Source organism: Rhinatrema bivittatum, chromosome 7 (genome assembly GCF_901001135.1).
Source record: "Rhinatrema bivittatum chromosome 7, aRhiBiv1.1, whole genome shotgun sequence".
Classification (NCBI taxonomy): domain Eukaryota; kingdom Metazoa; phylum Chordata; class Amphibia; order Gymnophiona; family Rhinatrematidae; genus Rhinatrema; species Rhinatrema bivittatum.
In genome coordinates, this window is record NC_042621.1 from 298,352,486 (window position 1) to 298,374,542 (window position 22,057).

At 44.7% G+C, this 22,057-nt stretch overlaps 1 protein-coding gene across 3 annotated transcripts in view; it reads left to right on the plus strand.

Moving 5' to 3' along the window:
* ATRNL1 (attractin like 1) overlaps window positions 1-22,057 on the plus strand; it is a 2,205,421-nt gene that overhangs the window by 753,784 nt on the left and 1,429,580 nt on the right. For all 3 annotated transcript variants that reach the window (XM_029610472.1, XM_029610473.1, XM_029610474.1), the window contains exon 15: window positions 7,713-7,894. In XM_029610472.1, the coding sequence (XP_029466332.1) occupies window positions 7,713-7,894 (182 nt within the window). The remainder of the gene's footprint in view (window positions 1-7,712; window positions 7,895-22,057) is intronic.

Here is a 22,057-nt window from a genome sequence, read left to right on the forward strand (position 1 = left end):
CTTGGAGCCTCAGCTCGTGACCTCTGGTTCTGCTGATTTTTTTTTCTGACTGAAAAGGTTTGTCGTTGTCTTTGGATCGTTAACGTTTTTCAAGTATCTGAAAGTCTGAATCATATCACCCCTGCTCCTCCTTTCCTCCAGGGTGTACATATTTAGATTCTTCAATCTCTCCTCGTATGACATCCAATGAAGACCCTCCACCTTTCTGGTCGCCCTTCTCTGCACCGCTTCAATCTTGTCTCTGTCTCTTTGTAGATACGGTCTCCAGAACTGAACACAGTACTCCAGGTGAGGCCTCACCAAGGACCTGTACAAGGGGATAATCACTTCCCTTTTCTTACTCGATATTCCTCTCTCTATGCAGCCTAGCATTCTTCTGGCTTTTGCTATCGCCTTGTCGCATTGTTTCGCAGACTTCATATCATTAGACACTATAACCCCAAGGTCTCTCTCCTGCTCTGTGCACATCAGCCTTTCCCCCCCCCCATCGAATACAGTTCATTAGGATTTCCATTCCCCATATGCATGACTTTGCACTTCTTGGCGTTTAATCTCAGCTGCCATATCTTCGACCACTCTTCCAGTTTCCTTAAATCCCGTCTCATTCTCTCCACTCCTTCCGGCGTGTCCACTCTGTTGCAGATCTTAGTGTCGTCCGCAAAAAGACCAATCTTACCTTCTAACCCGTCCGCAATGTTGCTCACAAAGATATTGAATAGGACCGGTCCCAACACCGATCCTTGCGCTACACCACAAAACCGCTCTCTCTTCAGAGAAAGTTCCATTTACCATCACACATTGTCTTCTGTCCGTCAACCAGTTTGCAATCCAGGCCACCACCTTGGCACTCACTCCTAAGCTTCTCGTTTTATTCACCAGTCTCCTGTGCGGAACCGTATCAAAAGCTTTGCTGAAATCTAAATAGATGACATTGAGTGCTCTTCCTCGATCCAATTCCTTGGTTACCCAGTCAAAAAAGTCAATCAGATTTGTCTGACAGGATCTTCCCCTGGTGAATCCATGCTGCCTCAGGTCCAGTAATTCTCCGGACTGTAGATAGTTCACTATTCTCTCTTTCAACAGTGACTCCATTACTTTTCCCACCACCGAAGTGAGGCTAACCGGTCTGTAGTTACCAGCCTCCTCTCTGTTCCCACTCTTGTGAAGCGGGACCACTACCGCTCTTCTCCAATCACTCGGCACCACTCCCGTTTCTAGGGATCTATTGAACAGGTCACACAGCAGACCCGCCAGCACATCTCTGAGCTCCCTCAGTATCCTTGGATGAATCCCATCAGGTCCCATGGCTTTGTCCACTTTCAGATTCTTTAGCTCTTCCCATACATTTTCTACTGTAAAAGGGTTTTCGTCTATTCCACTTCCTTCCAGTTTCTTGTTGTGTAGAGATGGTCCTTCTCCAGGGTCTTCTTTAGTGAACACAGAACTGAAGTATTCGTTTAATATATCTGCCATTTCTTCGTCTCTCTCCACGCATTGATCATTTCCACCTTTCAATTTCACTATACCGTTTTGAACTTTTCTCTTTTCACCGATGTATCTGAAAAATGTTTTGTTACCATTCTTTATCTCCTTGGCAATCCTCTCTTCCGCTTGACTTTTTTCCGACTTGATTAATTTCTTTGTCTCCCTCAGTTGAATCAAATATTGTTCTTTGTGCTCCTCCCTTTGGGATCTTTTATATTTCTTGAATGCTGTTCTTTTAGCCTTAATTTTGTCAGCCACCTCCTTTGAGAACCAGATAGGTTTCATTTTTCTTTTGCTTTTCTTTACACTTCTAACATGTAGAGTAGTTGCCTTGGTAATTGCTCCTTTTAGATTGGTCCACTGCTGATCCACATCTCTCTCATTCTCCCAGCCTTTTAGTTCTTCCTCTAGGTATTTCCCCATTTCCTCAAAGTCCGTGTTTTTGAACTGTAAAATTCGGGTCTTTGTGCTTCTTTTCCATATTCTTTTAGTGATATTAAACCATACCGTTTGATGATCACTGGTGCTGAGGTGGGCGCCCACCTGGACATCAGAGACATTATCTCCATTAGTGAGCACTAAGTCTAGTATAGTTCCTTCTCTAGTGGGTTCCATTACCATTTGTTTGAACAAGGTTACTTGCCACATCCACTATCGCTCTACTATTTTTAGATTCTGCAGATGGGATTTTCCAGTCTACATCTGGCATATTAAAGTCACCAATGATCACCACTTCTTCCTTCTTTCCTATCTTAAGGATGTCTTCAACCAGGTCTCTGTCCAGCTCTTCCTTTTGGTTTGGAGGCCTGTAAACCACTCCAATATAAATGGACGCTCCGTCATCTTTTTTTAGGTCGACCCATAGTGCTTCTTCATTGCCCCAACTTCCTTGCAGCTCAGATGCTTGGATATTGTTTCTGACATAAAGAGCCACACCACCCCCTTTTCTATCCACTCTGTCCTTCCTTAACAAGTTGTAGCCTGGTATTGCTGTATCCCAATCATGAGATTCTGTGAACCATGTTTCTGTGATAGCAACAATGTCCAAATTTGCCTTTGTCATTAGGGCCTACAGATCTGGGATTTTATTTCCCAAACTATGAGCATTTGTGGTCATAGCTTTCCAGGTTCTCTCTTTAAGGTTATTGCTTTTCCTGGACTCCTTATGAGACTTTAGTTGAGATTTGTTATTCACTTCACTCATACCTTTTGCAGTATTGCCACTGATGACAGAGTCATCCATCTCAATTTGCTTTATCCTTTGGTTATGGATCTTAAAATTCTGCATGCAATGTTTTTTTTTCTCTTTTCTGGTAACACATTAATGTTTTTCTCTAGAACTTCTTCAGCTATTAATATAGGGAAGGTTTTTTGTTCTTGTTGCACTTGATACTGTGTGTGTCTCTTTGTCACAGGTCTAATTCTACCAGAGCCCACTGTAATCCTGGTTTTTAATGAATTCCTTAATGACTTGTTTGAGTGGGGGGGGGGGGGGGGTATACTTGTTGGCTGCCCATCTGTCAAGAATGGGTGACTGTGGGACACGTGTTATCCTACCTGAGCCTACTGTATTTCTTTTTATAGACTCCTGGTTATTCTGTGGTATTGGGGAATTATTTTCTGAGTAATAATTTTCACAGGTGCTTCTTTCTAATGACAATGCAGCACACAATTTTAAACAAGACTTCCAACAATGGAATAATATTATCACGTTGCTTGGTAACTCATGGATCTCCTCCAGGATTCCATGCTCTTTCTTGGCCACCATGCCATCTAAATGCTGGAAACATCTATGAGGTGTCACAGCAGTGCTTTTGAGTTCCCTGAGGACCAATCCAGATACTCAGAGGCGGACCCATATGGCAGGCTAACTTTATGCCAAAGCTGGCTTTTTATGAGCCGCTCTGTGAGAAAAACCCCAGCTCTGAAGTGGGTAGACCCTAGTTCAAAACCCAAGAACATACTTTCTCGCCTGACACTGGCCCTTCCACAATGAACACTGAACATAAATATGTATTAAGCAATTTTGCTTTTTCCTCATCAGCCTCTACATATTCCTCCCTTTCACTTCAGTGTGCCACAGTGCCATTTTTGTACTTCCTTCTATTGCTAACATATCTAAAATAAAATGTCGTGTCCCCCCATTTTACCATATTTGCTATTTTCTTTAATTTGAATTTTTACATTCCTGACCACTTTCCCAGCTTCTCTTAGCTTTTCAAGATATTGTTGCCTGTCGTCTTCTTTCTATGATTTATTGTAGTTTGAGTGCTAAACTTTTCTCCCTTATAATTAACTTTTCACCTACTTCTTCAAAAAACCATAGCAGCCTCTTTTTCCTAGTTCCTAAATTTGGTTGCACTTATAATATTACCTTTTATTTTTGTCCACTTCTAGATTTTACCAGCTAGCTAATAAATCTTGGAGATAACCCCCCCCCTCCCATTTCAACAAAATTAATTGAACTGTAAACGTGAGCTCGCTTTTTATTTGAATCGCATTGCAGCCCATAGGAAGTCCACCCAACTGTTTGTCTCCTTTGATAAAACCAAACTTGGAGTTCCGGTGGGCAAGCAGACCCTGTCCACCTGGCTGGCGGACTGTATTACTTTCTGCTACCAGCAAGCAGTCTTCCCGCTACAGGGATGCATGAAAGCGCATTCAGTAAGAGCCATGGCAACGTCAGTAGCGCACCTCTGTTCGGTACCTATTGCTGACATCTGTAGAGCTGATACTTGGAGCTCTCTCCATACCTTCGCAGCTCATTACTGTCTCGACAAGGCTGGCAGGCAGGCAAGACTGCGTCTTTAGCCAGTCTGCACTGCTTAATTTGTTTCCAGTTTAATAACCCAACTTCCTACCTGCGACCCACTGTGAAATTCAGGCTGCCCTCATACCCAAAAGCACCCCTGTTGTTGTGCCTGTTGCACGTCGGGTGCTTTTGGTTCACTTGGGCATCCTGTAGCTCGCTATTCACCCATATGTGAGGACTACCATCCTGCTTGTCCTGGGAGAAAGCAGAGTTGCTTACCTGTAACAGGTGTTCTCCCAGGACAGCAGGATGTTAGTCCTCACAAAACCTGCCCACCACCCCGCGGAGTTGGGTTTGCTTACGTTTTATTATTTTATTTTTCGCTCGTATTTTGCTACAAACGAGACTGAAGGGGGACCCCTGCTGGATGCAGGGTTAATGTCATGCTGGGCATGCTCAGTGTGCCAGTCAAAGTTCTAGAAACTTTGACAAAAGTGTTCCGTAATTGGGCTCCATCCTGATGATGTCACCCATATGTGAGGACTAAAATCCTGCTGTCCTGAGAGAACACCTGTTATAATTAAGCAACTCTGCTTTGTCCGATATATTTATAGGTAACTTCTAAAGGGAAGTACCTCAATATTAGTATATACTGTTTTTACTTTTTAATTTTATGAGTGATCTTAGTGCATTGTGTATATATTCATAACATATTCAGTCTTATCAAACCCACTCAATAATGGATGGCTATATAAAGATTTTGGATACACGATTCATTTAGCTTTTTAAAGACATTGTTAAGGCCTATGGTTTGAAGGAGAGCTCACACAAGTGGGTTTGATAAGACTGAATATGTTATGAATATATACACAATGCACTAAGCTCGCTGATGAAATAAAAAGTAAAAATGGTATATATTAATATTGAGGTACTTCCCTTTGGACGTTACCTATAAAGATACCGGACAAGAGTCTATTCATAAAGACTGTTCCTTTTCCCCGTGTTTGGTTTGTTTGTAGTTACAACAGGAATGGCCAAGTCCAGTCTAGAATCTACAAATGGCCTTGGTTTTCAGTTATCCATTATGTATATGCGTGAGGTAGATTTGCATGCACTGGCTCTGATCATACACATATATTGCTTATATCCTGAGAACCTAACCTGTTTGTGGTTTTTGAAGACTTGAGATGGCCACTCCAACTTACAACTTGTTTCTTGACCCTTATTTCTGCTTATTCAAGTAGTTTTTGGGTACTTGCCAGGTTCTTATGGCCTGGATTGGCCACTGTTGGAAACAGGATGCTGGGCTTGATGGACCCTTGGTCTGACCCAGTATGGCATGTTCTTATGTAGATCTCAAAAATGAAATTTAAGATTTATTACTAGTCATTTGTAATCTTTCATTAAAATTGTCCATTGTATCTGAAGATTGGAAGGTGGCCAATGTAACACTGATATTTAAAAAGGGTTCCTGGGGTGATTTGGGAAACTATAGACCAGTGAGCCTGACTTCAGTGCTGGGAAAAATCGTAGAAACTATTCTAAAGAAAAAATCACAGAAAATTAAGAAAGACATGGGTAATGGGAAACAGCCAGCATGGAGTTACCCAAGGGAAGTCTTGCTCACAATTCTGCTACATTTTTTTGAAAAGGTTAATAAACGTGGATAAAGGTGAGCAGGTAGATGTGTGGTGTATTTGGATTTTCAGAAGGTGTTTAACAAAGTCCCTCATGAGAGACTCCCAAGAAAATAAAAAAGTCATGGGATAGGAGGTGATGTCCTTTCGTTGATTACAAACTGGTTAAAAGACAGGAAACAGAGAGTAGGATTAAATGGTCAGTTTTCTCAGTGGGAAAGGGTAAACAGTTGAGTGCCTCAGGCATCTGTACTTGGACCGGTGCTTTTTAATATATTTATAAATGATTTGGAAAGAGGAATGATGAGTGAAGTGATCAAATATCCAGAGTTGTTAAAATACAAGCAGATTGTAATAAACTGCAGGAGCATCTTGCGAGAATGGGATACTGGGCATCCAAATAGCAGATGAAATTTAATGTGGACAAGTACAAAGTGATGCTCATAGGGAAATAACCCATGCCGTAATTACATGATGTTAGGTTCCATATTAGGAGTTACCATCCAGGAAAAAAATTTAGGCATAATAATGGCCTATATATTGAAATTATCAGCTCAGTGTGCTGCAGGATGCTGGACTTGATGGACATTTGGTCTGACCCAGTATTGCAAAATCTTATGTTTTTATGGTAGCATGGAAACAATGCTCAATATTTTAATAAATTGAATTTTGTTTTTAAAATTATGTCAGCTTTGCTCATGCCTGTAAATTTGTTTGTGATTTTCTGAGAGGATGGTTCCTAGAGTGCAATCAATCCTTTGGTGTTATGGGGCACTTTTCTTTAGACTGCTGAAAAAAAACTACTCCCTTGAGTTGATTCTTGTGTCTTGTCAGTCCTGGAGAAAACTGGATTATTAATGCGTCTTGGACTTTTGTATGGGAAGATGACAGATAAATAGGAGGAGGAAGTTGTGACATTTTATACTGAATTAACATGAAAATTATAGAAAAAAGTTGATTATGATCTTTTGAGAGCTCCTTCTATAGATGTCCTTTAATGTGTGACTAGTCAAGCTGCCATGCCTCTGCAGCAAACTCTGGTATTTTCCATTCTGAATATCTGAAGAAGGGATCTATGTTGTCTTGAAAGGTTGTACATAACATCTTTGTCAAATTCATATTTTGGTTTAATGAGGGCATCACAGTTTGCAAACAATCTTTTAGGGGGAATTTTCAAAACAACCTGTGGACTTTGTACACTTTTTCAAATGAAATGTCTGAGCATATTTTCCCTGTTAAAAGTAGCTCATGAGTACAAGTAGCCTGCAGAATTTGCACCTGCTTTTTGTGCAGGCTTAATTTGGCTGGGAAATAGCACGTATACATTTGAAAATGCAAAGTATGTTCACTATTTCCTAATCCGGCCACAACACGCCCTTGGGAACACCTCCCTTTCACCCTGTTAAAATACATGCACCATGGGACCCCCACAGGTATTTTTAGATAGATTAAGGGTGGGTAATTTTCAGACAGCCTTTTTAATAGCTATGAAAAATGTTCTTTTCATATTGCAGAGCTCTGATCCTGAGATCATAAGTATGCTGGCAGAATGTGAAAAATATGTGCTGACAACATCCAAGCCAGGCATAAAAGAGCTTAAAAAATAAATATCTGTTAAAAATACCCAGTTCCTCTTCTAAACTTCTCCCCCAGGTTCCTTCTCCCTTTCTTTGATGAAAAAAGCAGACTGAAAGAGAAGAGAAACAACTTTTATTAAATGTGACATGTTCTGGGAAAAAAAAACCAAATTATCACTGCCAAAAACAAGTTACTTCTATATTGTGATTTCAAGTAGATGAAATATGGGGAATTTTAGTGATCTGTGCTTTGAATTGCAGCTCATCTGTGTGGCGAGGGTTGGAGTCATGTCGGGGATGCCTGTCTACGCATAAACTCCAGTCGGGAGAGCTATGACAATGCAAAACTCTACTGCTACAATTTAAGCGGGAACCTTGCATCATTAACATCTTCCAAGGAGGTGGAATTTGTCCTGGATGAAATACAGAAGTATACAGTGCAGGTAATGGAGAGAATCACAGAATGCAGATAACATAAGAGTGTGTGCAGGTCACTACCAGAGAGAATTGCAGGATTCAGGTAGCACAGGGGAGTGTACCTTACAGGTAACATATAGATTCACACAACACAGGTAACAGAGAGACTGGCATGATTTAGATAACATAGGAAAATATGCAATGAAAATGTAATAGATGTACATAGTGCAGGTAACAAAAAATCTCAAAAGTACACGGCATAGATAACAGGGAATCCTACAATGCAGATAACTTTGAGGCACACAGCACAGATAACTTACAGAATATACAACTCAAGTTCCAGAGAATCACGCAGTTCATATAGGGCCTGATTTTCAAAAGCATTTATACTCTTAAAAATGGGTTTTACACATGCAAATGCACTTTATCCACATAAGTGATCTTTTGAAAATTGCTACATTTCTTAGCATTCAGACATGACTAGCGGATGGAGATGGAGCAAAGATGACATCATGGTGTATATATACCCCTGCACTGACATCAGCCTGCCAGTATTCTCCATCTCCAGCAGATGGTGGAATGCATCTCCCTACTGGGAATCTGACTTGATTTTGTTTTACAGTATGGCCCCTGAGAGGGCTCGGTGTCTGAAGTGTGGATATTCCACTGCTGTGAATTCCACCTTGTTTCGAGTGTGAAAGTTCTCCCCTTCCTTATTTTATGTTCAGGTTTGGCAAGTGTTTGAGGCTTGGTGTGGGGAACAAGGGATTCATCCTCGTTCGGTTAAGATAGCACTCAGATTGGATTTTTTGCAGGATGGGTGATTGAGCTTGGTCTTTAATTCCTTGAAGGAAGGTACAGGTGGCGGTTCTTGCCTGTTTCCAAGGCCACATGAATGGTGAACCCTTGCTGGCCCATCCAGACCAGTTCTTGAAAAGGGTGAAGCATCTTTGTCCGCACTTGTGATTGCCGGTGCCCTTGTGGAACCTTAATCTGGTTCTGGATTTTCTGGTGGGTCTCACCTTTGTCCACTGCATGGCCTGTCTTTGAGATTATTTACTTGAGGATGATATTCTGCGCGTAGAGTTTCTGAACCACGGGCACTGTCTTGCCAAGAACCATTCCTGCGAGTGACTCTGGGGGCAGTCCAGCTGCGAACTGATAAATCCTTTTTTGCCAAAGATGGTCTCGGATTTTCACTTGAATCAATCGATTTCCTTGCCGACACTGGACAGGGGGAGAGATGTGGATGAATATAGTCTGTTACAGCCCTTGGATGTCAAGCAGCATACCATGAGGTGTTTGGAGATTTCAAAACTTCTCAGGAAGACAGACTGGCTGTTTATACTCCACAGTGGGAGTAAACAAGGTGAGCCGGCATCGTGGACTAAAATAGCCCACTGGATTAAGGAGGTTATCATGGCTGTGTATGTGGATTCTGAACAACCGTTGCCTAGTCAGGTTAGGGCTCATTCCACTAGGGCAGAGATTAGATTGTTGTCTCCTGTCAAGATTTGGCGAGCTGCGACATAGTCCTCTTTACACAACTTTTCCAAACATTATCGCCTGGATGTGCAGGCCTGACAGGACGCAGCCTTTGGTGTTGATCGGACCACAGGCAACAACCCACCTTGTTCAGGAGTAGTTTTGGTACATCCCACTGGTCGTGGACTAACCTGTTTGAATGCTAAGAAAGGAGAAATTACTACATACTTGATAATTTCCTTTTCTTTAATGAAGACAGGTCAATCCACCTTCCTGCCCTTGGCTGCCGGATGGTGGTGCTATTGTCGACCTGAGTGGCTGCGTTTTTGGGGATTACTGGTAAGTGTCAGATTCAGTCCCTAGATTAGTGATGTTATGCTCCTTATATGAGCTCAGTGTTTTCCTGTTAACTGTGTGTTTGAATGGTTGTCTGTTAATAGTTATGATCATGTATTGTTTAGTTGTTCACAGTTGGCTTTTGCAGAGAATACTGGCATGCTGATGTTAGTGCAGGGGTATATATACCGTGACATCAGCTTTGCTCTGTCCACCTGCTGGTAAGTAGTAATTTCTCCGTATATGCCTTTGAATTGCCATAGGAGTTATTCACATAACACTTTTCGTTCTTAAATAGCTTTTGAAAATTGCTGCAACAATATGTTGCATTTACACGCATAACTACTTTGAATAATCAGTCACCTGATTATTTAGTGTAGCATTCAATGCAGATAAAACACAGGCATACTCCTTGTGAGTAATTTATGGACATTACAGAGCAAATAACAGATAATTACAAGATAAGCCAAAATGGTCTCCTTGCTGCAGTAACTAGGTTGGGTAGTGAACTTGGTCAAGAGCAATGTACAGCTGTATCGGACACTGTAGTGTCTCTTTGTTCATTGTCAATACGAAGCATAGAGGGTGTTCTTGCCAGAGGTCGCATTCAGAAACTGATAGCATAGGTGTGGCTTTTGACAGAAGCAATTTGCCCGGCAGTATGGTCTTACCTGCACATGCTCAGTTGATGGCAGACACCCTAGAAGTAGCTCTGTGGGCAAGTGTGAATATGCTGCTTACGTGATGGAGTTCACAGTGTCAGGACTTCTCAATATGGCTTCAATTACTGGTGGAGATTAGCATCCAAATGCAGGGATGGTTGAAAGTGGATCATCTAAGGAAGGACATTTCCCTATGAGCACTGGACTGACTGATACTCGTGATGAATGCAAGCCTCCAGGATTGGGGTGCTCACTGTCAGAATTTGATGGTGCAGGGGCACTGGAATGCAGAGAAGTCTCTCTGGAGCATTTATCATCTGGAAGCATGTGTCGTTAGGTTGGCATGCTTGTGGTTCATTGACTGCTTGCAGGGTCAAGCGCTCTGAGTAATGTCAGACAATGTGATGACACTGGCTTACATCAATTGCCAGGAAGTCACCAAGAGCTGGCAAGCGTTGCAGGAAATAGTCCAGCTCTTGGAATGGGCGGGAGTACATCTTCAGGAGATCTCAGTCTCCCACATTGAGGGAAAAGACAATGTAAGAGTTGATTTTCTCAGCAGACAGATTCTAGATCCAGAAGAATGGGAATTGTTGGATGAAGCATTCCAGCTCAAAGTGGTCCACTGGGGCTTACCATTTCTAGACCTGTTGGTGACATCACACAATGCAAAGCTTTCTCCCCCTTTTTTCAGGCGCATGGGAGATCTGAAGTCCTTGGGCATTGATGCTCTCAAGCAAGAGTGGCCAGAAGACCAGCTTCAGTATGCTCTTTCCCGTGGCCCATGTTGGGCAGAGTGATTGAGAAGATCGAAAGATGCACGGGCTGGTGCTTCTGTTAAGTCCAGTTTGGCCCAGGAGGCTGTGGTATGCAGATCTGCAGAGGCTCCTGGTGGACTCTCCTTCCCAGTTACCGGTCCACAGGGATCTGCTATGACAGGGGACCTATTCTTTGTATAGATCCATCTCTATTTTGTCTTACGGTCAGGAGCTTCAAGTTTACCAGCCCACATTCCCCTTGGGTTGAGCCTTTGGGTGCCAGGGCCGGCAGATCTTAGGTGATGGGCTCTGCTGGTGACTGGAGATATGGTCCAAGGCCAGGCTAGGGTTCACTGGCAGGCATCAGTCAGTCGTATTGAGTCCAGGCAACTGTGAAAGGCAGGCAGCGGTCAGGCGCATCCGGATTCCAGGCATTGGTCAAATGTATCCAGAATCCAGGCAAGGGTCAAAGGCAGGAATCTGTCTGAGGAAAGGAAGAGAGGGGGATAGGGTGGAGGCGCTGGGCTGTCAAGGCTGGAACAGGCTGAAACGAATGCTGGAACGGGCTGGGATGAAAGCTGGAAACAACACACACTACAGAACAGCTGAACCTTTACAGAGGCACCGAGGGAGAGGCAGAGAGGATCCTTTATAGGGCTAGGCTTGTGATGTGATCAAGGGCCACCATTGGGCTTTTCCCACCGTGGGCCCTTTAAGCAGGCAGACATCGGGATGCATGCATGCTTTAAGGAGAGGGACAGCGAGTGAGACTGGTGGCCTCCTGCTGCATGGTACTCAACGATGTGTCGGCGATGTTCGCCATGTCGGGAAGCAGCGGGGCTAGCCTGCCCAGGAAGGTAAGTGGTAGCTCGCGGGAGCTGAACGCAACACAAATACATAATATGAAACTAAATTCCTTTTGTGATCGAGAACATGTTTTGTAATTGCCAGCATCTCCATTCTTAACATCTTGCCTGTACACCTGACCTGATTTATGACCGGTCTCTGTATTATAAGCTAATGTACTGAGCCAGAGACACAGAAACCCAGTGTGACTCTTCCAGGCGACCAAATATTTTATAGTGGTATTATGTAGAGCAATGCTTTTCTAGACTTAACTGGCTGCCATGTGTTATTACTGAGTGATAGAGGAGTTGAATCCCAAAAAGACTAATTTTATTAAGTGTCATTCATTTTACCCATTACAAAGTGGTAAGATCAGACAAGTCGAGGCTAAATAGAACCCTCTTTTTCAGTCTGGAAACCACGCTGCTGTGTGCCAAACATTAATACTGAAAGCAGATAGAGATGTTATAACTATGCTGTCATTGATCAAACCTTGTTGTCTTGTCTGTAATTCCTGCTAATTCCAGACGCCAAGGCTATGCCCTTATTGAGCTGTTTTCAGTAAAAAGAGACAGAATTTTGGCAGTGACTTTATAAGAAATACAGCCATCACATTATCAGATATTGTCCAACAAGTGCTGTTTACTATCCAGGGTGTAGAGTTTCCATGAATTCCAATTTCTGCGGCAAGAGTTTGCAAATTCTATGTTAGATTTTTTTAAATTCTATGGTAGTTATGTGGTAAAATTGCATAATTGTGCAAGTATGTGCATATTAACATAAATTTGTATTTCACTTTATAAATTAGAAATTGTACTGAGTTTAATTTATGTTGCATACTACCTTGATCAATCTTTTTGATCAGGATAGTGGCATATAAATGAATTAAATATCTAAATAAATAAAAATGAAGTCCTTTTGTGACAATTCTGAGGTTGATTTTCAAAAGCAACTTAGCCAGATAAGTAGGACTTATCCGGGCTAAGTAGCAGCTGCTGAATATCTGGCTAGTTCAACGGCTGCCAGTTAGATGGAGAAGTCACTTATCTGGCATATGGGCCGATACAGTACAGTGCACTCCGGTGGAGCGGACTGTTAGCCTGAGTTTGGACGCGTGTTTTCGACATGCTAGCTTTACCCCGCGCGTCAAACACGCATCCAAACTCTGGCTAACAGTTGGATGTGCGTTTTCGACGCGCTAGCTTTACCCCTTATCCAGTTTGGGGTAATAGCGCGTCAAAAACGCGCGTCCAACCCCCCCGAAACTAATAGCGCCCGCAACATGCAAATGCATGTTGATGGCCCTATTTAGCTATTCCTGTGCGATCCAGAAAGCAAAATGTGCAGCGAAGCCGCACATTTTACTTTCAGAAATTAATGCCTTCCTAAAGGCTGGCGTTAATTTCTGCCGGCACTGGGAAAGTGCACAGAAAAGCAGAAAAAACTGCTTTTCTGTACACCCGCCGAGTTAATATCATGGAGATATTAAGTCGGAGGCCCCAAAATTTAAAAAAAATTTTAAATTAAAAAAAAAATTTTTTAATTGGCCCGCAGGTCAGGAGACGGACACCCAATTATGCCGGCGTCCGTTTTCCGAACCCGTGGCTGTCAGCGGGTTTGAGGACCGACGCCGGTAGACTTGCGCGTGAGCTGTCAAACCCGCTGACAGCCGCCTCTTTTTACTGCGGGCCCTCATTTGCATACTAAATCACACGCACAGGAGAGTGGTCTGTGTACGCGTCAGGAGAGCGTTTTACTGTATTGGCCTGTAAGTTTGTAGCCAGATAACTTGTTGGTGGGCAATGAATGTGATGACTCAGCACTACTTAGCAAATGAGAGGCATGGGTGTGGCTTGCGGGAATGACCGCTACTTCCTGGAAATTAATATCCTTATTCAATAAACGTACACACCGTTAATATGACTCCAACATTGCTCTATGCTTCAACTGCAAGAGGAAATGTGAAAAAAAGGATTTCCATCCACAAAAAAGCAGGGGAGTAACTTGCTTGATACGGCGGTTACTACCCCAAACCAAATAAGCCTGATACTTCACTTTCAATGATATCCAGCATAGTTCTCTGCTTCAACGGCAGGGGTAATGATGAAAAGATGATTTATATTTGGACAACAACCAACAAGGACTGAATTGCACAGGCTGGATAAACATGCATGGGAATAGCTTGCTATGACGGCGGTTACTACCCCTAAACTATTAACTAGATACTTCACTTAGATGCAGCTCCAGCACTGCTACCCCTAACCAATTAGCTAGATACTTCACTTCGATGCAGCTCCAGCACTGCTAACTACATCGATGACGGGGGTGGTAGGGAAATAGATCGATGGCGGGGATGGAAGGGAAATAGAACCAAAAAGTTACTTACAAGGGACAAGAGTAACATAAGTATGAAGAAAAAAAAAAGTGTGAAAGCTTGCTGGGCAGACTGGATGGACCATTTGGTCGTCTTCTGCCGTCATTTCTATGTTTCTATGTATGTTTCTCTGTAATTTATCCAGCTAAGTAGCAATGTTCAGATTTAGCCGGATAAGTTATCCATCTAAGTTAGACCTGCTCAATAGAAGGTCCAAACTTAGATGGATAAGATTTTTCTCACAGGACAAGCAGGATGGTAGTCCTCACAAATGGGTGACATCAAGGATGGAGCCCTGTACGGAAAACTTTTCTGTCAAAGTTTCAACAAGCTTTGACTGACACTGGCACACTGGGTGCACTGAGCATGCCCAGCCTGCAATTATCCCTGTGAGCCACAGGTGTCTCCCTCAGTCTTCTTTTTTCCGCTCTGCAGTCAGCATAGCGGTTGGAGCTCTGTGAGGATTTTTTTTAACTAATTACCTCATGGAAACACTTAACTTTTCACTTCAAAAAACACTTTTCCCTGCACAGGTCTCCATCCGCGTATGTTTTTACGATGCTCGGTGAGTACTAATTCTTATTTTTCGGTCGGTTCCTGTCACTATCTTAAGGCTGTTAACTGACTGAAGCCTTCCCTTCCCCCATTTTTCAGTTAGCTTTAAACAGCTTGCGAGTATCTCTGTGACACTCTGCTTGCTTATGCTAGTGGGGTAGGGATTTTTTCCTTAACTTTAGGACCTCTGTAGCTTCAAGTCCTTCGTTCCCTGGTACCCTCACGCAGTCGATACCCTATCGCTACACCGGGACCCTCCTAAACCGCCCTGGGCTTTTATATGTCATCAGCGCCCCTCCCCCCACGGTGCCCTGATGCCTTTATCCATGTTTTTTGCTTTTCAGTGCTACCAGGCTTTTTCCTCCTACGCACTGTTTTTTTCCTTGGGCTTCCTCGGTGCCGTCCCTACCCGGATGCATGCCATTGACGCACACGCTGTTAGTCACTGCCATGCATACTCGGGTCGCCGCCACCGCTGCCCGAGACACTTTTTAACGATCCCAGGGTCACTTCATCGATGCCACCCCCCCTTTTGGGGATGCCATCGATGCCCCATCCTCCCCACCGATGTCCAGCCCTTTTCCATCGGTGGGCATCGGTGCCACATCGATTCGTCGGTGGGCATCGATGCCGGATGGTCCCCATCGGTGGACATCGGTGCCGGATGGTCCCCATCGATGGACATCGGTGCCGGATGGCTTGTCCGTCGATGGCATTGGTGCCGGATGGCCGTCCGTCGATGGCATCGGTGCCAGGTCCTTTTGCATCGATGGACACCGATGCCCAGGTGTTTCATCCATGGGCATCTATGTTAGAATGCATCCATCGAGGGCAGTCGATGCCAGGCTGCTCCCATCGGTGAAATTCGATGCCCAGGTGGGTCCCATCGGTGGGTATCCATGCCGGCTCGATTCCGTGGATGGGCGTTGATGCCAATGCCAGCCTTATGGCTGGCATCGATGCCCATGCCGATTCCAGGACTGGCGTTGATGCCGGGATGGAATTCATCGACTGGGAGATCCATGCCATCGATTCCATACGTGTCCATATCGATGCCACCGACACACGTGTCTGGGGCACCGATGCCATGTACACTTGGAAATCTGAGTCTGTCCAAATCGATACCGTCAACGTCTGTGGCCCTATAGTTGATGGCCCGTGGCCATGCCACAAACAGCATAAATGCCCGCCTCCATGCATCGATGCCCTCGACACCTCCGTTTTCCTTCGGTGTCCTTGACGCCCTATTGATTCGACTTTGACTCAGTCGATGCCGGTATCTTTTTCAATAACGGCAATGTTTTTCGATTATTCGATTCCACATCGTTTCAAAGATACCTATGCCACTGCTGTCAGTGCCCGTCACTGTCATCATTCTCCTGGCCAGTCATCGACGATTTTTCATACCCATTTTGATGATATCCTCGAAGCCCCTTAGGTTGCCTTCAATATCGTCAATACCGACATAGCACCGCCACATAATACCCTCGCCTCCTCACATTGCTCCACGCTTTGGGTTCTTTTTTAAGCCCCGTATTAGCTTAAGACACTCCATTGTGTCAGGAGCAGAGCAGGCGTGCTGACAGTTCGTCATCGATCGCCTTCCAGGACGACGAGGGCTTCCATCTCGGCGCTGGGGAAAGACCGGGCCGAGCACCGTGGCACCCATCATCGCCGACATCGTGATCGTCCGCCGCTGACGCCATCCAGCACATCGGTGCCATCCTTCTCCAGGCTGGACAACGCTCGGGCAGAGCGACATCACCACTGCCATCAGCACTGTTCCTACAGTTTTGGCAGTCCTTGGTGATCCAGAACTTCCGGATCCAGGTCCGACAGCTTCTGCATTGGCGTCACGACACATCGAGCCGCTGTGACGAGGGAAGGGAACATGAGTTCCGTTAGGGCTCCTCTGTTCCTGGCGTGCCCCACCGTCAAGTGGTGTGGGACTATGGCCATCTGTTACACTTAGCAGTCTAAACGCCACTCACGCCTGGCCTGTCTCCTCTGTACCTGTGCCACCATACCGGGTTTCAGAGCGAGATGGACGTTTACGTCCCCGGCCTTACCCTCGAGGACTCCGGAGACCGTCAGAGTCAACAATCTTCACCGGCTCGTCTTGCGGCGATCCACGTCGGATGGTAAGTACCCGCTTCGGCGGCATTCCCATAGAGTTGTGTTCTCCCATTCGGACCGTGGTTCGAAAAGTTCTGGGTCATGTGCCTTTTAGAACTGTATTAGTGTCACATATCGCTATGTTAGCTATGTTAGCCACAATATCAGGAGAACCCCTCTATCTTCTTGGGATTGCAGCAGGGCTTCTTCTCTTGTCAGTAACAAGTCCCTGTGCCGACCAATGCTCTGACTCTTGGTTCCCTCCCAACCAAGGTCCAGCTGCATTGGCTGATCTGCTAAACATGAGATTCAGCAACCATTGCCCCATGTACAAGTCCACCTTGAGGCCTGGCCACAGGTCTCAGTGTCTCCTTGTACAGCATACAGAAATGCGGGTACCACTTACCGCTCACACACCTGCAGGAGCCTACATGATATCCTCCATTGGGACACCTCCTGGTCTCCCATCTGGTCAGATATCAGAGCGGCCACCCCACCTTGTACCAAAGTCCCGGTACACTCCCCCAGGCGCTACGAAGTGCAGAGGGGAGAAGGGAGGGGGGTTGGGGAGTTTTAATTGCACTATTCTTTCTTTTAACAGAAAATAGTTACTCTCCGCACATCCTGGACCTAAGAAAATCCAACTTTCTTTAGACGTCACAGGTACAATGGTATCTTTGGTTACCATCACTCCATACTGCAGTAAGTACATTATTTTAATGTTTCTATGTGCTTTATGGTGAGTCAACATTACAACCCCAAGCTCTGCCGCTGGCACCAGCTTCGGTAAGTGAACTGTCTCTTGCATCACTGTTGGTGAATGCTGTTTTCTCTGCGGAGTGTAACATCATTCACTTTCCTTGCATAGACTACTGCTAACCACTTTCAGTACATGCAAGGAGCTCTCACTTTTTTCAGGACTCACTATACATTTACTAACTGGGATTACTGTCACTGCCATAAATCCCTTCTGTAACACTTCTGGACACCACAGTCTTAAGACCCTCTTGTCCAGCATGCGCACAGACATTCTGATACATTGTTATATGTCCCTGCGCATATTTTCCATAACCTCAGCCTTTCAACTTTTCATGGTTGGGCTATGGGGTTTCTTCCCACTATGCATTTTTCTCATAATTCAAAACTGCTATGGGTTATATTCAGTGACATTCTATACTCAATGGACCTAAGTGGTTTCATTGCTTTCGTCCCTGATTCTTATCCCAGTTCGAACTAGGACCTAGTCTCCTTCGACTCATGCTCGCAATTCCTTAGGGTTATAAAGTTTCTCCTGAAAGCTGTCAACCCATTATGCATCTATTGCACTCCAGCATAGTTTCTCATAAACTTCCTGGACGTTGCACCCATGAGTTATGCCCTTATGCCTTCCAATACTGCTTTTGCAACAATTCTTTGTGCATACAGACAGACAGCATAGGGACAATGTGCTTTCCAACTCATAAGCACGCATTACCTCTTAGCTGCTCTGCTAGACAGCTGCGCAGCTCTACCCTTGGCCCTTGTTCACTTCATGCATCCTTGGGCCACATATCTAAGAGATTTAATGAACGCTCTATCTGACCTTCTCCACGTAGGTTCTATCCTCTCGAATGGTCTCAATTACATGTGTACAGGGCAAATCTTTTAACGCTGAGTTTAACTAAACTTTCCTCGGCGTCTGCATCATTCCATACGATGCACAGGTTCTGCTCCCTGCACATGTTTCCTATGCGTTCCCTTAGATGCCTTTTCTTCCATCAAAGGCCTCTTCAATATATCTCTTCTGCTGCCTCTCGTAGCCAGCATTCTTCTAATGTTGAACTGGGATGGGGTTCAGTATTCTTTTCCCCACTCCCTGACTGAGATCAGTATGCTTCCCATACTTCTCAATCCATCATATCAGTAACCTTTTATTCCCTCACCAGTCAGTCCCAAATCATAGACTTACTGATGTTCTTAGGTTCTGGTAGCGTCACAAAACCTTCTAAACATAAATCTTGCCGTTTAATATGGCAGGCTTTACCTCCTGACGCTAAAAAAAAAAAAAAAAAAAAAAAGAGGTATTACCCCTTTTACTTTTCCACCATTTTTTCTTACTCCCTCGGATTCTGTTCTCCAGACATCCTCCACATAGTTACACCTTTCTCTTAGGAGGTGTATCGTTTTGGGAGTTGGGTTCCCGTTTTCGGTAATCCTCTCTGAGTCGGCTTACCATGGATTATCCACTGATCAAGCCGCCTCTATTTCTCTAATCACGGAATGAACATATATATTCTCCTTATAAGTCTCATACATTCTACGTTTGAGCCTTTCCATTCCTCTCTTCCACAGTTTGGCAAGGGAACTTCTTTCCCTCTTAATGTCATTCCTGCCAGCAGGGTCCGTGAGTTATGCACTCTTTCCATACTCACCTGACTCCGTTCCTCTGCCACTGAGTAGTTCTACGCATTCAACTTTCTATCCTTTTCAGGTAGATGTTGTATCTCCTTTCCTCAGGAAATACTCTATTAATTTTTCCTAACCTCTCTCTCTCGCCCTAGGGAGAGACTGGGTTTTCCACATTCCTGGACAGTAATGCTGCGCTTACATTCTATCTACATTGCACTGCATTCCATGTGAATTCCACTTGACTCTTTCCTTCATGCAAGGGTCAAGCTGCTACTTCCTGTGGCCACACAGACCTAATCCTTCTGATTAAGTGGTCTATATTTCCTTTCCTACCAACAAGCAGACATTTCACTACAACACTGTGGGTATCCACATACTGTTGTGTCCGTCTTAGCCTTAACAGCTTCCCTTTGGTTACTGCTGCTTGTACTTTTTTATCAGGTTGCAGCCTGGAGTCCTCTCCATACCTTCGCAGCCTATTATTGCTTACATTTGACTAGCCGGCATGCTCCATGTTTGGCCAGTCCGCCTACTCTTACTTTTTTCAATTCACTACCCAACATCCTTTCACGAACCCATTATGGTGTTGCGGATGCCCTCCGTTCCCATTTCCACCTCAGTCGTTACGCCTTTGCGCATCTGTGGTGTATCTGGTGCATTCCCGGGCATCCTCAGCTCGGTACTCACCCATTTGTGAGGACTACCATCCTGCTTGTCCTGTGAGAAAGCAAATGTTGCTTACCTGATGTAACAGGTGTTCTCACAGGACAGCAGGATGTTAGTCCTCACGAAACCCGCCCGCCACCCCGCGGAGTTGGGTCTGTATACTTTTATTTTAGTTTCGCTTGCGCTTTTTAGCTATAAGACGAGACTGAGGGAGACACCTGTGGCTCACAGGGATAATTGCAGGCTGGGCATGCTCAGTGCACCCAGTGTGCCAGTGTCAGTCAAAGCTTGTTGAAACTTTGACAGAAAAGTTTTCCGTACAGGGCTCCATCCTCGATGTCACCCATTTGTGAGGACTAACATCCTGCTGTCCTGTGAGAACACCTGTTACATCAGGTAAGCAACATTTGCTATCTGACTCAGTTGTGGTTTATCCAGGGATATTCAGCTACATAGTGTTGTGGTTTTGGTGGATCCTTGGGTGCTGTGGAGGTGACCACGCCCACAGGGAGGAGCCCCATTAGGAGCCACAGCACTGGGCTAAACTCGTACTACACAAACTCAAAATAGTTCTTTATTAGACAGGTTGAAGAGAACCACCAGAGGTGGCAGTAGTGAGGCAGTCCGTAGTTGCAGTCTCAGGGATCTCAGCAGAGGGAGCCCTTCTCTCCTTGATGACATCAGGAGGTTCTGCAGCAGATCTCCCAGCGAGGAGATACTGTGGATGATATAGACTGAGAATTAGAGTACTCACTAGGTGTTTGCTGTAGGTATGCGATTCCACCAGGTTTTTTGTAGAAGGTACAGGCACCGAGGCAGGGAGAGCAGGCCCTCGAGGAGTGAATACCTATTCCCTGTAAGGCACCTGAAATAAACCAGAGGGCCCCCGAGGAGCGGGTACCCAGGTTAGCAGTTACCTTGAAGGGCAGAGAGAGAGCTTCCTGCGGCAGCACGGAAGCGGCAGAGTAGCATAGACAAGAATGGATTCGAGTCCTTGCTAACTCAAAGAGCTAGCAAATTAGTGAAGGTAATATACCCGGATGGCGTGACGTCAGCATGAGGGAATGCCCTCGAGGTTCGCGCCAAGGGTGGTAAAAAGACATGGTTGCGCGCGCACCCTAGTAGATACCTGGGAGGAGCAAAGGCAGGAGGCTGTGCCATAGCCATTCCGGGGATGCCAGAGAGGTCAGCTTGTAGACGCGACGGTAGCCATCTTTCCCAGGTAAGCGGGAGGAGCCGCGAATAAGGTGAGGCAAACGGGGCAAAGCCATCTAGGACTGACGGATGCAACACATAGCTGTACAGCTGAATATCACCTCTAAGCTGGATAAGTCTATCTGTCTGTCTTAGACAGCCAGCTATGTTTTGAATATCAGAGTGTGTCTAGACTGCACATGAATTTATTTGGCTTTTTTTTTTTTTTTTGAGGAAAGTGATCATACTGGAAGGGAAGAGGGATTTAAGAGAAGAAGGGAAGGGTGGCTGGGAAAAAAAGAGGATCTTAGGACAGTTGAGAAGGAATATCAAACAGGAGGGATTAGAGGGAAAGGGAATGAGTGGAGGGAAAGGTAAGCATTGGGTATCTCTGTGGGAGTGGCAGGGATTTTAGATCTGAGTATTTGTTGTGGATGGGCAGATAAAGTAGGCTGTATTGCAGGGGTGACCAACTCCATACCTCAAGAGCTACAAACAGGCCTGGTATTCAAGATATCCAAAATGAATAAGCATGAGATAGATTTGCATGCACTGCTTCCTGTGTATAGAAATCTCTCTTATGTAAATTCATTAGAAATATCCTGAAAACCAGGCGTGTTTGTGGCTCTTGAGAACTAGAGTTGGCTACCCCTGCTATATGGTTTTTTTCTGCCTTCACCTTTCTGTTTCTATAATACTTCTTTTCACTGGTGAACTCAACTTTGGCCAAATATAAATATTGGGTCCAATAAATCCTTAAGTACATAAGAAATTGCCATGCTGGATCAGACCAAGGGTCCATCAAGCCCA